At 49.9% G+C, this 17,550-nt stretch overlaps 1 protein-coding gene across 2 annotated transcripts; it reads right to left on the reverse strand.

Annotated features, from left to right (window-relative positions):
* Positions 1–1,818: 1,818 nt before the first annotated feature.
* On the reverse strand, positions 1,819–4,650 carry TRH (thyrotropin releasing hormone). 2 transcript variants are annotated; one of them, XM_040491900.1, is made up of 3 exons: positions 4,375–4,650; positions 3,116–3,328; positions 1,819–2,481 (listed from the first exon to the last, which is right to left on the reverse strand). In XM_040491900.1, exons 2-3 carry the CDS (start codon positions 3,318–3,320, stop codon positions 1,973–1,975), a joined length of 714 nt encoding a protein of 237 aa, XP_040347834.1. In that variant the 5' UTR covers positions 3,321–3,328; positions 4,375–4,650; the 3' UTR covers positions 1,819–1,972. The 2 variants fall into 2 exon arrangements, with proteins under 2 accessions (XP_040347834.1, XP_040347833.1); XM_040491899.1 differs by lacking the exon at positions 4,375–4,650 and adding an exon at positions 3,972–4,118.
* Positions 4,651–17,550: the final 12,900 nt, after the last annotated feature.

Consider the following 17,550-nt stretch of genomic DNA (forward strand, 5'->3'; position numbering starts at 1 on the left):
GGGTGGAAAGTCAGGCATAAAGGAAGGCCAGCCCTACATGCTTCATGCACCCTGGGGCAAGACACTAGTCTCTGTGTTGGTTCTTTCATCTGAAAGTGAGAAAAATCCACAAATCCATCAAATACTTAATGTTTCAGAGGGCTTTGGGGAATAATATTGGAGATGTGGGTGTGCATGCATCTAATAAACCACAAGTCTTCCTCTGTCCCGACCACACCTGAACCATGTGTCCCCCAAGGAGAGGAGCTGGAGCTCAGATACCCTTCTAGCCCCCTCCTTCCACTGCCCAAGAAAGTGACCAAAAGCTGTTTTGCAGAAAAGCCGAATAGCTCATCCATCCACCAAACAAATGGCGGTCTAATTCAGAGTCTAAGGCCTGAGAAAATTTGGGAATTCAGTTTGTTTGTTTGTTTTTAAGTGTTTTTATTTTGAGAGTGAGAGACAGAGCTAGCTGGGGAGGGGCAGAGAGAGGAAGAGAAAGAATCCCAAGGAGGCTCTGTTCTGTCAGCGAGGAGTCTGATCCCACAAACCGTGAGATCATGACCTGAACCAAAATCAAGAGTCGGAGGCTTAACTGCTTAACCAACTAAGCCACCCTGGTACCCCTCGGAGGCCAGTTTAAATCAGAGGTTGCAAACCAGCAGTGAGTGGGCCAAACTCAGCTTCAGACAAGTTACTTAGCCTTTCTGTACCTTGGTTTCTTCATCAGGAAAATGGGCATAATAATAGTAATACTACCTAGAGGGATTATTGTGTGGACTAAAAGAATTAATATAGGGAAGCTCAGCTGGCTCAGTCGGAGGAGTCTGCAGCTCCCAATCTCAGGGTTGGGAGTTCAAGCCCTACGTTGGGTGTAGAAATTACTTAAAAAAATAAAACACTAAAAAAAAAGAAAAGAATTAGTATATGTAAATTGCTCAGGACAGTGACTGACACATAACAAGTGTTGTGTATACGTTGTTGTTATTATTTGATTCACATGATGTTCAAGTTTTTGGATTTAAGTGTCTCCACTTAGCTGGCCTCTTCATTTTGCCCCAGTCCCTCTTGTCCTGCACCCGGCTTGCTTTCCTGCCCAGGCCCAGAAGGCTGCTAGTTTGAGTTCCCAACCACAGCCTAGTCCTATGTCCTCATTGTCTCTGCTGGATGACACAGATTGTTGATTCTTGCCATTGAACCATGACGATTACAAGTCCTGATGCCTTCTCAACAGAACTGAGGAGCCTTAATCCTGTCCCCCTCAATGCTAGAAAGAGAAACCCCACACCAGCTGAGAAAAAACTAGAGCCACAGAGCTCCAAGATTATCTGGATGCATGTTTTATTATCATTCAGATGATGATCACGGACCAGGGGAAGGCGGCTAGAGGGTTATATACAAGTTCAGCATTCAGGGCTGTTTACATACACCCGCACATCTTTATTCCCACAACCGCCACACAGCACAGCACAGGATGCCTCCACCTGTCATCATTCCCAAGCAGAACATAGCCATGGGTCAGGGCTCTGCACACCCACAAAAAGGAGGCCCAAGAAGCAGAGGAGACCCCCAGTTCTGGAGGTAAATAAAGTTGACGTGTGGCAAATCTTGACTCATGGAGCAGGGGACAGAAACTGGATTTGGACATCACATCTTCAGTCCCACCCTGACCTCACTGGCTGCTGGACCCAGTCACCCTGCTCCTCTCTGGGGATCCCTTAAAAGACACAGAAGGGTCATTTTTAGCCAGGGCTAAGGAAGGGGAGCAGCCTGTGGGGGTGCGGGGAGAGGGACTCTGGGATCTGTCCCCTGCCAACAGGGCAAAGTGGGGAAATCCAGGGGGAACAAGGCCAGGGAACTGGGTGTTGTACACACAGGGGGCTCGGGTTTATGGTCAGGGATCTAAGGAGGAGGGAAAGAAGGGGTCACAAAGGGAATAGGACCCACAGGACTTAAGACATTCTTAGACCCCAAACTTGATAGGAAGCTGGGTTCACTCCTCCAGGGGCTCCCTGGCCCAGGCCGCCCGCCGCCCAGGATGCTGCCGCTTCTCCTCAGCCCCCTGACCCCTGCTCAGGTCATCCAGGAGCCCCAGCAGGAGGCTGGCTTGACCACAGGCTCCCTGAGGCTCACATGGGCCTCCCAGAGCCCTCTTGCCCGGATGTTGGCGTTTCTCAGGCATCAGCTCTCCCTCCTCCACCTCCTCTTCCTCTTCTTCCCAGCTCCTTTGGGCCTTGGGATCCGCCAGCCGTCTGCCTGGGTGCTGCCTCTTGGTGAAAGTGTACCCAAGCCAGGAGGAGCGCCGGCCAGGGTGCTGCCGCTTCTGCTGGGTTACCTCTGACCATGCAGCCACATCCTCCCGCCGGCCAGGGTGCTGCCGCTTGTGGGGGCCCATGGCCCCTCCTTCTTCTTCCTCTTCAACTCCGTCTTCTGCCTCCTCCTCCTCCCTTTTGCCAGGATGCTGACGCTTGGAGAGCCAGTCGGGTTGAATGATCTGGGACTCTGGGGAAGGAAAGGGGCCAGTGAGGGACCTCCTGACCCCCAAGTGCTCACTCCAGCCTTGCTCCTACTTAAGGCAGATTCCCTGCAGCACTCATCCAGAGTCACAGCCTTGTACAGCCTCTTAGACATCACAGATGGTCAAAGGCATGACCTCTGGTTCTAGTCCTAGCTCTGCCACCCCCTAGCTGTGTGACCATAAGCAACTTACTTAACTTCCTGAGCCTCAGTTTTCTTCTGTGTAAAATGAGTAATAACAGTATCAGTCTAAGAGCTTGTTAGGATGATTAAATAGTGTGATAAAGTGTTTGAAGGGCTTAGAACAGTGCCTGGCATATACGAGTCTAATAAGTAGTAATTAAAACTGTCACATACAGAGAGACTTTTTCTCTATCGCCTGCACAGAATCTTCCCCACTGGAAGCCTGCTCTCTGTAAAACATTCCCAGGATGGGCATGGAATAGAAATCTGATCTCAGAAAAAGGTCAGCTCATGATCCTGCGGAGGTTATGGCCAACAGTTTCTAAGCTTCTGAAAGGCAAGAGTTTGGATGACCAAGTTGCTCCCCACCTCTGCATCTGGGTTTCCCCTAACCCTCTTGCGGGCCTCTGGTAGGAAGGACAGACCCACCCCTCACCTGATTCTCCATCGTCCTGATTCCCTCGCAGACGCAGGAGGTCTTCCTGGAGGAGGAGGAGGCGCTCTGCCTGGCGCAAGAGGTCGTCCAGGCCTGCGTGCTCACCGGCCTCGTGCTGGGCCACCTCCGGCTGGGCGCGGCCTCCCGGAATACCAGCCACGGTCAAGGTCAACGCCAAGGCGAGCAGCAACCAAGGGCCAGGCATTTCGGGGCCTAGGATTGGGAGTACAGAGAGTATAAGCGGGCCGTGCCCCTCTTCCAGCCCTCCACCACCTCCCCCTTTCCTGTCCCAGCAGGTCCCCAAGGTGGGTAACAAATTCAAACACCCTCCTGCGGCCAGGACCACCTGCTACCTTAGGGTGGGGTAGGGGCAGCCTCAGGCTCTGAGTGTCCTCACCCACAGAGATGCTTGGAGTACCTGCCCGCGCCCAGTTGTGCCTACGCGAGCCTGGAAGCCGTGGGAACCCCATCGCCACCGCCACTCCTCAGTGTCACCCGGAGCTGGGGAAGCCAGCGTGCTGCAGGCTCGCCAGGAGCGTAGCCACCAAGAGCGCGGGGGCCCGACGGCCACAATGCTAATTCCTGCGTCGCAGGCTAAGATTCTTCCCGGCGCCACATTTTTGGTCCAACGCTCCTTTCCCGACATTCGAATTCCCATGTCACCGTTCCAATTCCAACTCTTAGATTCTATTTCCAATGCTAAGATTCTTTGGCTAAGCTAGGAAACCACCAGTTCTGACTCTAAAATCCTAATTTCAACGGTGAAATTGTTTCTAACACTGAGGCCGACACTCTAGGGCTAAGATTCGAGTCCAACGCGAAAATCAGTCTCTAACGTCAGGATTCGGATTCTAACCCTCAGGCTCTGACGCCGGACACCCAGCTCTGCCCAGTTCTGCCCCGACGTCCCGGCGCGGACCTCCAGCTGCCATCTAGGCAGGGGTGGGATGGAGAACTTTCCATCCTACCGACACTGGGCGCCGAGCGTTGCAGAGGCCGGGACGTGAGCGCACAGGAGTGAACGCCACCAGTGTGCCCGCACCACCAGCTGCCTCGTCCAGTGCGCGGCCCGCGCTGTGGAAGCCCCGGGAGGTATGAGCGCAGCGCCCCAGCCGGTGCGCGGGTGCCACGCTCCGGGAGGCGCTCGGGGGACAAAAGCCGCGGCTTCTTCCCGACCTCACCGAGGGCTGGTGGAGAGGGCTCCCTTTCCAGTGCTCCCGGACGCTCCTGCGGGGAGGCGAGGGAACAGAGATGGTTACCTGCCGGGCGCGAGCTCCGCGGGACCGGTCCGAGATCCTGGGGCTCCGAGTTCGGAGTTTTGGGGCCTAGAGCCGGCGGATCAGGAGGCGGGGAGCGCTGGCAGGACCCGGACCCCGCTGCCCGCTTCTCGGAGGGGCCGCTGCTTATATCTGCGCGGGGCGGAGGCGCGGGTGAGGTCAGCGGGGAGGGGTCGCGGACGCCGGGAAGGGGCGCTGACGGCAGCGGCCCCGTGGGTACCCCGCCCGCCAGCTCCCCCGGAAATCTGGGGCGGGGGCGGCGCGGGCTGCGCGGGCGGCGGGGGCGGCGGGGGCGGCGGGGGCGAAGACGAGGCGCGAGCCGGAGCCTGGGGTGCTGATGTTGGGTCTCTTCTGCACCCGGCTCCGAAGGTTTGTTGTCTAAGAGAACGCTCATGGAGAGGACAGAGGGAGGCAGAGAGACAGCGAATCACACCGTTAAAACGAGACACACAGGAGAGGATAGGAGATAGTGACAAAGACTGAAAGAGGCACACTGAGAGCAGAGACAAACACCAAAGAGACACAGGGAGAGACAGAGACAGAGAAGGAGAAAGAGAAGGGGGGAGAGGACAGAGGAAAAAAGTAGGGGACAATTGGGACTTGGGTTCTGATCTTGACTGTGTCACTTCTGGCAAATGCCTCCGGCTCCCTGGGCCTCAATTTTCTCATCTGTACAGTGGGAGAGAGGGACAGTTTTCAGAATGCCAAACCTGGTAGCCTGGGGCCACCACCTGCTCACAGATGGTTTTGTTTGACTGCCACAGTGATTTGAAAAAAAAAAAACTGAATAACTAACATTTAAAAACCAGGAAGAATTTGGGACCAAGAATTTGGCCAGCTGGAGCTGAGCCTGGTTGCCCCAGTCACCAAGGCAGGACATTGGAGTTTGTGGCCCCTGGACCAGAAAGAAGTCTGTTGGTACCCACCCCATCAAAGCAAAGGAGAGGGGATGTAGGGAGGAGAAAAGCATGGATGATAAGGCTCTTGTTCCTCAGTCAGTCCCCAAAATCACATTGGAAGAGAACACTGCCACATCTAGTCCTGAGTACAGCCTCCATCCTGAAACACTTAAGGGGAACCCACAGTGTGCCAGGCTCCTTGGTCAGCCTCAGACACAGAAGTTAGTCAGGCCTACTTAGAGGGAACTACATTTTAGGTGAGGGAACATCAGTGAAGTCATCTCCTACCTCTAGACCATCTCAACATTAGTCTGCCTCCCCATACGATATTTCTTCAGCCTCCCATTTTATTTTATTTTAGTTATTTTTTTATTTAAAATCATTTTTAATGTTTTACATATTTTAGAAAGAGAGAGAGACAGAATGTGAGCAGGGGATGTTCAGAAAGAGAGGGAGACACAGAATCTGAAGCAGGCTCCAGGCTCTCAGCAAAGAGACTGATGCAGGGCTCGAACTCACCAACTGGAAGATCATGACCCCAGCCAAAGTTGGGCACTTAACTGACTGAACCACCCAGGTGCCCCCAGCCTCACATTTTAATTGAGTACATGTTGAATGCCCCCAGCCATGCTGGGGGTCTGGAAAGAGATTCCAAAAATGTTCAATTATCACTCCTTCCCTTGGCATTGCACCCAACTTTCTACCATATCACCACAAACTCACATCACCTGGCAAGATAAACAAAGTAGAGACTATTAATCACACTTTATTTATTTATTTTATTTATTTTATTTTTTTTCAACTTTTTTTTTAATTTATTTTGGGACAGAGAGAGACAGAGCATGAACGGGGGAGGGGCAGAGAGAGAGGGAGACACAGAATCGGAAACAGGCTCCAGGCTCTGAGCCGTCAGCCCAGAGCCCGACGCGGGGCTCGAACTCACGGACCGCGAGATCGTGACCTGAGCTGAAGTCGGACGCTTAACCGACTGCGCCACCCAGGCGCCCCTATTAGTCACACTTTATAGACAAAGACGCAGAGGTTTGGGGAGGCAGAAGGACTTGGAACATAAGAGGTGGGAGGGAACTTTCAGATTCCCAGCTAGAGTCCTCTCCTCACTTTTAGACGAGGAAACCGAGGCCCACAGAGATGACCTGATCTGCTTCCTGACTCCCCTGCACGCCCAGAGTCAGAAAGTTGGCTGGTGTAGACTACAAACCTGAAACCTGCTTCATCTCCCAGCCAGACTCCAGGATTTGAAGACTCGCCATCCATACTAAGCATTAAATCAGACAGACAGACAGACAGACCTATTATCTTTCACACATAAGGAAAAGGTGTAAATTGGTAGAATCTCTATGGGTGGTAACCTGAAAATGTAACACATATGTACCTTCCACAAGACATCCCACAGACACCCATACCTGTGCACAAGGATGTATGCACAGACCATTTGGTGCAGCATAGTTATTAGAAGCCAGAATTGGAAACAGCCTGGATGTCTGTTCATCATGAGGTGTCTGCTTAAATCAACTAGGACCCAACTAAAACTATGGGTATTATATTCTGACTTTGAAGAATGAGGCAGTTCCCTATGTACAGATGTGGAATAAGCTCCAGGACATATTGTTACATGAGAAAAAGCGGAGCAGAGAACAATGTGTACATCATGTGCACGCATGTGATGGCGCGGGAGATGAACTGTTATGCTCTTCCGCAGAGTGTCTCTCTGGAGGGATGGGTGAGAACAGTGCAGATAGGGAACAGGGAGCTGGGGAAGGGAAGGCCAGTGGTCCGGGGCTTGCTTTTCACGGTGCTGCTTGAATTTTCTCTCTTTGCATCATTACCTATCTACAAACCAACAAGCAGCACCAACAAAACAAAACAACAGAATGTCATCTGAGGCATAAAAGGAGTGATAAGTGTGGATGGATAGAAAAACTGCCTGGTAGAGGGTGAGCCGGCTGGAACATCGCCCCCTGGTGAGCCCATTTGACGTGTTTCTATAATCAGGGATTTGAGTTGTCTGTTAGGAGGACGGTTCCTGGAGGGCTGGGAAGGGGAGGGGACAGGAGAGTTCTCACATTGCCCAAGGGACTAGAGAGGATGGTACAGGCATCTGATCGTCCTTTCCTCTGTTTGTCCTTTCCTCTCTTCCTTTCCTTCCCTCAGCAAATATTCATTGAACCCCTAGAAAGTACCAGGACCTATTCTGGATCTTGGGCACTGTGTCAACTTGCGTTTCTGATGCTTTGACCTGGGGGGGGGGGGGGGGGGGAGGGGCGGGGGGGGGGTTTCTGGCTGACTCTGGGGAAAGGGCCTCTCCCAGGATTAGCCAATTCTTAGAGATGATAAGGGACTCACCTGGGAACACCTTTCATAGGCAAACTAACCAATCCAGAGCCCACACCCCCACCCCCCGGGGCTGCTGCCTCCTTGTCCTTATCACCCTAAGCCAAGTACGGGACAGCTACAGTTACAGATTGCCCCTAAACCCCAGAGCCACTGAAGTTATTCAAACCAGCCAATCCTAAACCTGTTTACCCTGCCTCCCCATTCCTTTGTTCCTTCGTTCCCTCAGGCAGAAACAACAATTAAGGCACTGGTCCACCTTCCACCTTTCCCCTACCCCCTGCTTCCTCTGCCTCCTTACTACTGGATCCTGGTGCGACCAGGATCCGGCCAAGCAAAAAGGATCCTGCTCTGGTCTCTCACTGAGCTGACAGTCCAGTCGTTATGTCGCACATATTTTTCTCACTTGCTTTTATTTTTTCTCTAACAATACAAGTGTGCTTGATTTTCAAGGCTGTAATTGCTTATCAGATTAAGACAGCTATGCTTTTGAAAATGAATAATGGGATAGTTTAATGGTGAGTTTGTACATTAATTTGTAACTCCCAGTGCCTGCCCACCCACCCCTACCCCAACACACACACACCCCCCCCCCCCCCCCCCCCCCCCCCCCACCACAGACACCTTCCTACAGGAGGTCTGTTGAGTCTCAGGGTGGGTTCTGATTTTCCAGACTCTGTCTTCCCTAATTTCCCGTCTTCTCCTTCAAAGTCTCTTTGCTCCCTGTTCAAGGATGTCTCCTATATATTTTAGGGTCTTTTTCAACTCTGAGCTATATAGAAGGGCCTGAAGTAGGCCCATCTCAATTATGTATTAATATTTTTTACATAGTGGTTTCCTAAATTAAACTTTTTATTTTGAGATAATTGTAGATTCAGATGCAGCTCTAAGAAATAATACAAAGAGGCTGTGGGTACCCTTTGCCCAACTTCTTTTAATGGTTGCCTCTTGTAAAACTATATAGTACAAAGTCACAACCAGGATACTGACATTGATACAATCCACTGATCTTATTCAGATTTCCCCAGTTTTACTTGTACTCATTTGTGAGTGTATGCACTTAGTTCCACGCAATTTTATCACACGTGTAGGTTTGAGTGTGGATATAGACTCAATTCTTTCCTTTATATTCTGTTTTTGCTGTCAAAACAATGAAGGTCTTCTTTTCCTCAAGATCATAAAAATTCCAGGAAGAAAAATCCATTTAGTGTCTGCTTTTTCTCCATAGAAACTCATTCCAGAAATATTTCTAATCCATATTTCCCTTTACCCTTTCCATTGGAAATTTTTGACCCAACTGAGTGACAATTCCTTGATGATGAATTCACTGGAAACTTTTCAGTTCTCATTTCAATCACTGATTTATTTTTTTATTCAATGAATAGTTCCAGTATACACACAGGTGTCAGGCATAGGCCTGGCCACACCATGGGTGCAGAAGGGCAGGGGGTGCAGGGATGTACAAGGTAAGAGACAGGTGGGAAGCAGTCAGATCTCACGGGGCTTTATTGGCTCTACAGAGTAAGGAGTTTGGAATTTATTCTCAAGGCAGTGGGGAAATAGAGGGGTTAAAGCAGGGGAGAGATGTGACCTGATTTGTTCTCTAACCATCCATCTGGCTGCTTGGTGAATTATAAGCTTATGGGCGGCAAGAGGGAAGCAGCAAAGCCAGTGAGGAACCTCCATGAAACCCTTGCTCCTTTGTGAAACTCTTCTGCCTGTCTCATCGGGTTGTTCTCTTCTGCTTTCGGGCTCTCCTTCTGCTATGCTTGGCTGTGGAGTGGGCCCCACTGAGCCCAGTGTGTGTCTGCAGTCACCCCAAGCACCATCCCCAGGCCACCTCATCTTCACTTCACCAGGCCACATGCTGGTGCCTCCCAAATCAGCTTCTCCACAGAAAACTATGTGGCCCTCAGAAAGAAAGAGCCCCTCCCAGGGCAATCCTCTCCTGCAAGCAAGAGAAAATACAACCCAAACTGGCTCAGGCAAAATAAAAGGCAGATGTACTGGTACATGTGACCAACAACGTAAAGACCTAGGACTAGCTTCAGGGATGGCAGGATCTAGAGGCTCAAATGATGTCGTTCAGAATCTGTCCTTTTTCTCCGTTTGTAATCTCCACTTTCCTCTAGATGGCTTCATTCTCGGGCTGAGTGTCCTCAAAGGTGGAGAAGTAATCATGGGCATCCCTGGGATCACACTGTCCCAGCTGAGGTACCCTAAAAGCAAAAGAGCCCTTCTCATTCCCAAAAGTCCCAGGGTTAGTTCCCATTGGCCCAGGCTGGGTCACATGCCCATTCCTGAACAGACCACTATGATTCTGATTGGCCAACGGGTCAGCCTATCTGAACAGCATGGACTCAGGGGGTCCTCCAAAGGTATATTGGGTTTCACCCACTAGAAGAAGAGGAGCTGAATGACAAGTACATAAACAACACAGGTCTCCTACGTCCCCATTGCACAGATGAGGAAACCAAGACTCAGACAGAGGAGAGGGTTGCCTGAGTCCCTCAGTGAACCAGCAACAACCTCAAGACCAGTGCCCTACCCCATTTTTCCTTCACAGTGGTTGGGTCAGGGTTTTCTCTAAAGAAACTGGAAGAGGGGACGCCTGGATGGCTCAGTTGGTTAAGCCATGGACTTCGACTCAGGTCATAATCTCATGGTTTGTGGGTTCAAGCCCCACGTCGGGCTCTGTGTTGTCACTGCGGAGCCTGCTTTGGATCCTCTGTCCCCTTCTTTCTCTGCCCCTCCCCCACTCTATCTCTCAAAAATAAATAAACATTAAAAAAAGAAAAGAAAAGAAACTGAAGTGGCCAAATTCTGACTGGCACACTGGGTTCTGCTTTACACTCCGTGTCCCATCCCCAGCCCCAAGACCTTGTTCTTTTCTTGTAGGCAATAAGTTGCCATTAGGAGAGTGTCATCTTTTCTGGAAACTCTAGGGAGGCCTCCCCCTAAATAACATCAAGCCCCGAATAAATGGCTCTCTAATGCGGGGATTTCAGACACCCTGACAGGAAGAGGGCTCTTTGGGTGCCAAGAGGACTCCTGGCAGCTGACTACTCTGCTTCCATTTAGGCCTCCCTTACTCACTGCCCAGCTTCTGGCAAAGAAGCGCTAACTCAGTCCATTCCCTCCAGGACCCTTCAATTCCATACACATTCACTGAGCACCAACTCCGTATGGGCAGTGGGGTAGGTGCCAAGGAATACGGCGGAAGGTAAACCTTGCATGGCTCCCTGCTGCTTATGGGATCACATCCTTAGCCTGGGATAATTCCTTTATAATCTGGGCACAATCTCGGCTCCTCTCCTGCCAGCTCCCCTTTACTCCAGTCCCGCCCCCAACATCAACCAGTGAAACTCATTTTGCAGACATGCTGTCTAATCTCACACCTCCATGTTCTCGCCCCTCTCCTTGCCACCTGCCACTCGCGGGCCACTTATCCATTCTTCAGAGCCTACTGCAAATGCCCATTCGTCTATTCATTCATTCATCTGTCCTTTTGTTAACGTAACAAACTTAAATGTACATAGACATGAGACCGAGCAGGTCATATGTTGGGTGTTAGGGTCACTGAGAGGGTCCAGATAGGAATATTGTTCTGAGGATGTTAGCAGTCTGGGAGGGGAGAAGAGCGTGTCCATATAAGTTGTATTATGGCATACTGTGAGGTGGAAAGCTCTGGGGCGGGAACAGACCCAGCCTGTGGGATCAGGGATGGCTTATCACGTGAGTCTTGGAGTTACACTGGATGAAAGGGCATGCCAGGAGGCTTTCTCTGACCACCCTGGCTGAAATAGGTACCCATCACACCCTCTTGTGTGACTGCATCTTGTTCCCTGCTATTTTTCAAGGTCCCGGCACATAGCTAGCACTCAGTAAAGAATTTTTAAATTAACGACTACGTGAATGAACGCATTCAGCCCAGGGTGAACGAACACAGGCTGCCTGGCCCTGTCTTTCAAGCTGAGAGGGCACAAGGACAGCCTCCCCCCATCACCACATATGAGGTAGACAGCATGTTTACCAGCAGAAAGAGCGGGCAATGTGAGGAGCAGTCTTGGAGGTGCACAAAGAGAGACCCAGAGGCCAGAGCAATCAGAGGAAGCTTCCTGGAGGCAGAGGGCAGAAGCCAGGCCCTGGAGGATGGAGAGAGTCAAGACAAGCAGAATCAGAAGCAGATGAGCTCAGGCTGTTTGAGGACCTGCTTCCTCTCCCCTTCTTGAACAGAGACTCTGCGCCCCCGCCTCCCCTCCCCAGAGCAGCATGGTCCAGAGTTGAATAACACCCAGGGACTGTTGAGGCTGACCACTATGAGACACCAGGCAGAGTCTGCCTGTCTGGGCTCAGGGCCAGGCCAGGCTTCCACACTTACAGTCTAGGCTGACAAGCTGAAGCCATGAGGCCCCACCAACCCAGGGCCCTGTGCCCCCTGTGAGGTCTTATATCCATGCTGAGAGACCAATCGCAGGTCTGTGTGGTCTAGATGGTTTCCAAAGAGCCATTTTCTGCCCAGCTGGAGTTTGCTGAGTGGAATTCAGGCTCCGGGAGGGCGCCAGGGGCTGCAGGAACACTGCCAACCCACAGGGCTGGTGTGGATGCATAGGAGGGATTTCTGATGAGTGCTGTCTGATGCATTTAGCCAACACAGAACACATGCACATGTGTGTGGGTGCCCCTGGCTGCGCACATGTCTTTGCATCTACTGCACATGCCCCTTGTATATGTGTACGTATACATAGCCCATGTTTGCATGCTGTACACACATTCATAGATTTTGCCTTGTGTGTATGTGTATACACATGGGTATTATGTATATGGTATGCACAGATTCGTGTACAACTTTGCCTCGTGTGTATGGGTGTACCTGTGTGTATACGCGTATGGGGGTCCAGGTCTGTATGGTGTGCACATGGGCATGTGTGTTTGTGCCTAGGCCTAGGTCAATGTGTACACGTGTGGCACATGTATCTGTGGCTTAGTTTGGGACAGGGCCTAGTGGTCATCTTAGGGCCCAGTTGGTCACAAGTGACCCTGTCTGCTGAGGGAACGTGGCTTGAGATCAAACGTTCTACCCATGAATAGGACATCCTCACTACCCCCTTCAAGAGTTATCTGTTTGTTCTTCCATTCTCTGTTCTCTGCTAGCTAGTCTGGTAAATTAACTTGTGTTGATATAAGAGAAGGAATCTCCTTGAGGACGGAGTCTGTGTTCATCTCCCACATGGCTTGGTGCAGGGTAGGTGCCGAGGAGAAGGTAAGTGCTGGAGAGGGACAACAGATAAGAACTGAGAGGATAGGAGGGGCTCTGTCTTGATTTCGGCTCAGGTCCTGATCTCTCGGTTCGTGGGATCGAGCCCCACTTCCGGCTCTGCACTGACAGCATGGAGCCTGCTTGGGATTCTCTCTCTCCCTCTCTCTGCTCCTCCCCAGCTCATGCATGTGCACTCTTTCTCTCTCTCAAAATAAATAAATAAACATTTTTTTAAAAAATCGAGAGAATGGGAACCATCTCCTGGGTGCCCTGAATACATTTTCTTGTTTAATTCACACAGCTCTATGAGATTGGAATCATTCTGTCTGTTTAAAGGAGCCAAGGCTCACAGAAGGGAAGTGACTTGTTCAAAGTCACACAGCCAGGACCTTGAATTTGAACTCAGGTCTGTGTTATATACCAAAGCTTTTTCCAGTCAAAGCCATCCTTCAATCCAGAATCTGGTATCTCAAAGCCCATAGTAAAGAGTGAGTCTCTGACTTTTGAAATAACATCAAGCTTATCTTGGGATCATCTCAGGAGAATATATGCTAATTCTGATGTGGATGGAAGTGCTTTGTCGGGTGGGCCAGGGTGGGGGCGGGTGATAGATGGCTTGACGCCTGTGAGCCACAGTTGCTGGATGATCAGACACCTCGTCATCCATCAGGCACGCCAGAGATAACAAGCCCCACTTCTGCCATTGCTTTTCTTATTACAAGAGAAAAATGAAAACCAACTCCAAATCACCTTGGCCATTTAGGTATATTTATCTTGCTGTCAGCCATAAGCAGGCTCTATCTCAACGTTCTGGGCTAATTAGAGCTTGTTTTCAGAATACATGGAGTCTACACCCCAAGGAGCAGGTATTAATCTGCTATTAGTACTGGGCCATGAGTCAGGGTGACAACAGGTGGAGGAGGAGGTTCCTGGAGGGTCCTGATTGAGACCTTCATTTTGGCCCAACAAGATGGCAGTCTCCCTCCTGAAAATCCAAGTATTCCTTTTCATGGCTCCATGAGAACCCACTTATGAGTCTCGAGTGGACTCCAGGATTCTTTGGCCACCCATATCCATCCTTTGATTTCCAGTAAGCAGAAGGACCCCTCTTTCCTTCTGGAGAATTGCCTTATCTCCATCCAGCACAGTCCTGATGGGATTCTGGCCACACTGCCCCATTCCCAGGGCAAGGGGTCAGCCTATGGAAACTCTCTCTTGGGATTTAGACTCTTAGGTGGAGAGATGCAGAGCTGTTAGGGCAGACATTCATTACAGCAGCCACAACAGCACTAGAATAAGATAGTGGAAAAGTCTCTGCTGCCTGGACCCTTGCAGGACTCCCTTTTTAGCCTGGAGCCTGAGCCTTTGGTCTTCCTGTTGAGCAATAAGTCTCCCTTTTCAGCTAATTTAGCTAAATTTTGGCTCTGTTCTTTGCAAACCTGACTGATAAGGCCTCCTCCTCTGTACTGGGGTCTCATGAGAATCTAGAGTCATAGATTCAAATCCTGGCTTTGATTTCAGGAAAGAGAGGAGGAGGGAGGGAAGGGGTTGGGAGAGGAATAATGATGACTGGAAAGGGTAAGGGGATACAGCTGGGTCAAATGGATATCAAGGACAATAAGAGAAAAAGGAATCCCAGGCAGAGGCCCAAAGGTGTACCAGAAATATTCCCTATGTGTTTATACATAATTCTCACCAAAAAACTTGAAAGCCTCCTTATTCCCATTTGTATAGGAAGCTGTTATTTTTTTCTGGTCAGCCTCCAGTCCCCTTTCTTCTTATGATAGAACCCTGGTTTTACAAAGGAGAATTATTCTCCTCTGCCTTTGGATTTGTTGGTTTGTGTAGGGCTGGCACCACCTTGGGAACCATGTGACCAAGGACTGGCCAGTCAGGGTTTGAATCTCCCCAGCCACAGGGATTGGTTCAAGAACAGCTGTAAGGTCAAGCCAGGCCAATGAGATTCAAACTTGAGACTTTTACTGAATTATTTACAAAGAAGTGTTCTTTTCATGCTGGGGTTGTGGGATGTAAACCCAGAACTGGCAGGGTCCATTTTTGCCACTTTACAAGAAGATTCTCGGGGCGCCTGGGTGGCGCAGTCGGTTAAGCATCCGACTTCAGCCAGGTCACGATCTCGCGGTCTGTGAGTTCGAGCCCCGCGTCAGGCTCTGGGCTGATGGCTCAGAGCCTGGAGCCTGTCTCCGATTCTGTGTCTCCCTCTCTCTCTCTGCCCCTCCCCCGTTCATGCTCTGTCTCTCTCTGTCCCAAAAATGAATAAACGTTGAAAAAAAAATTTAAAAAAAAAAAAAAAAAAGGAAGATTCTACTTATGAATGATGCCACCACAAAATTAGTTGGACCAGAAGGTAGGAAGTCACTGGTTTTTCATGACAGGATAAGTTCCTTTTTTGTTTAAGTCAGTTTAGGCTGCCCTTTCTGTCACTTGCAACCTAATGACTAATAGATAAAACTCAAAGAAGAGAGGGTATCCTAGGGCTGGGCCATGTCTCGTCTCATGCTAGGGCAGGGAAGAAGGACCACAGGGCACCAAGCAGATTCCCTGGCCTTAGCCTCTGCCTTAAACTCTGAAGGCCTGTGTTCAAGTGCCAGTTCTGCTACTAATTCGGGGGGTTGGGGCTGGTACATCGCATAACATCTGTAGGGGTCAGCTGTCTCTTCTAGAAAGTGAGGGTGATGATAATATAAAACTTTCAGCCAACTAATTGGTTACTACATGCTAGTCTTCATGCAAAGTGTTTTCCAGCATTATTACATTATATCTGCATAAAAAGTGAATGATGTAAGCATTATTATTATTCCCATTTTATAGATGACAAAGCTGAGACCCAAAAGGTTAGGCAACTTGCCCCAGGTCACCAAGTAGAAGACCAAGTCTTTGACTCAACCCCTTACACAACCTCTCAGATGTTAAAAGTGTAGCTAGCCAGGAGGGGATAGGGTGCAGACAGCTTTGTCTTGCCTGCTGGTTTACCAAGCACCCAGCCACTTTTTGACCTAGTCTGCATCTTCAGGGAGAGCTCCAATTCTACTTGAGTAGTGTTCCTTTTTTTTTTTTTTTTTAACATTTTATTTTTTAAGTAATCTCCATACCCAATATGGGGCTTGAACTCACAACCCTGAGATCAAGAGTCATATGCTCTCCCAACTGAGCCAACCAGGCTGGCTACTATAAGTAGTGTTCTTATAGGGAAACCACCCAAAGTCTTATAAGCGCCTGAACAAACAAAGCAAGGTCAAGACCATTCACAAGGTCAGGATCATGGGAGTTAGACTGGCCCCATGGACAACATCTGATCCGGACTTTCAAAAGATGGGTCATTTCCCCTGGTCTCATCTATATGTAGCCAAAGGGAGGCCAGAAAGCTTTTAAGAATAATAGTGGTTTGGAAGATGGAAGGAAGGAAGGAAGGAAGGAAGGAAAAATTAAGTAAGTAAATCTATGAATGAGTAAGTGAATGAGATAGAAGCTGATTGGTTATATTAAAAAGCTGGAGAAGAAGGGGTAGGCACTCAGTAGGTACAGCCACGGTGGGCAAGTGGAGAAGTAAACCCACTCCCTCCCTGCAGACTCACCTAGCCCTAGCCCTTATCGTTTCTGATACTTTTATCAGCACTTGGCCAGGAGTCACTTGTGGGCATAGATCTAGGGCACAGATTCTAAGGGGAGAGATCACAAGGAAGGGCTGCTCTTAATTCTAGCCCACAGCTATGGCAGGAGGTAGACCAATGCCATCCATCACAAGCATCCTGGGTCTGGCCCTACCAAAGGCCGAGACCAGGCACATCTCCACAGTTACTCTGAGGGCCCAGCCGGCTACAGCAAATGAATTTTCCTTTATTGATTTTGGGGTTAGAGAGCAATTCAAGATAATCACGAATAATGCTCAGATAAGCAAGGGCTTCTGAGGGGGGAGCAGGGCCACAGAAAGGACTCCGGAATTTCATAGACCTGATTTCCACTCCTAGGCCCACCACTACCTTGCTATGTGACTGTGTGCAAATAACATCACTGCTCTGAGCCTCAGGTTCCTCATCTGTATAGAGCACGGCTAGTGAAACGTACCTCCCAGGGGTGTCGTGAGGAAATGTGGAATGTGACGGGCATCATGCTTGCCTGAAACCGAGTAGGCACTTGGTAAATGACAGCTCTTTATTGTTCTGACCTTTCCCCCCAGTAGACACTTTTGTCATCAGAAACAAATATAGTTCATTTGTTTTTAATCTAAAATAACAAGAGTGTGTCTGCTTATGGTCTGGGAGGAATGTATTGGTCAGAGTCCTGCCAGGAAATAGGTAGCATCCCCAGATCGGTTAGTCTGAGGATAACTTCGTGAAAGGACCATTTACAAAGTATGAGCAGAGTGCACAAGGGATAGTGCAGTACCCAGGGAAGGTGAGAGAAGACCTGGTAGCACTTCTAAGCCCAAAGGGACAAGAGGGGACAGCAGTTAATGGGGTCCAGAGAAAGGGGGCATTGGACTGTGAGAGTCTTGACAGGAGCAATCAGTTGAGGGACCTCACTGTGGGTGAGCCTGGAGATTAAATACCACAACCTCTTTCTTCTCCCACCTTCTGATCCCCTCTGGGACTGTGAGTCCCAGTCCCACTGGCAGAACCCAACAGG

This window comes from Herpailurus yagouaroundi, unplaced genomic scaffold (genome assembly GCF_014898765.1).
Source record: "Herpailurus yagouaroundi ecotype Mexico unplaced genomic scaffold, PumYag 183, whole genome shotgun sequence".
Taxonomy (NCBI): domain Eukaryota; kingdom Metazoa; phylum Chordata; class Mammalia; order Carnivora; family Felidae; genus Herpailurus; species Herpailurus yagouaroundi.

Bases quoted from the DNA above. Each gene is read 5' to 3' on its own strand.
- TRH (XM_040491899.1), bottom strand. From the start codon at position 4,047: ATGGCAGCTGGAGGTCCGCGCCGGGACGTCGGGGCAGAACTGGGCAGA. The intron at 3,329-3,971 runs GTTAGAATCCGA...TCCCAATCCTAG, and splicing joins TCCGGCGTCAGAGCCTGAGG to GCCCCGAAATGCCTGGCCCT. The intron at 2,482-3,115 runs GTGAGGGGTGGG...TTCCTTCCCCAG, and splicing joins TCAGGACGATGGAGAATCAG to AGTCCCAGATCATTCAACCC.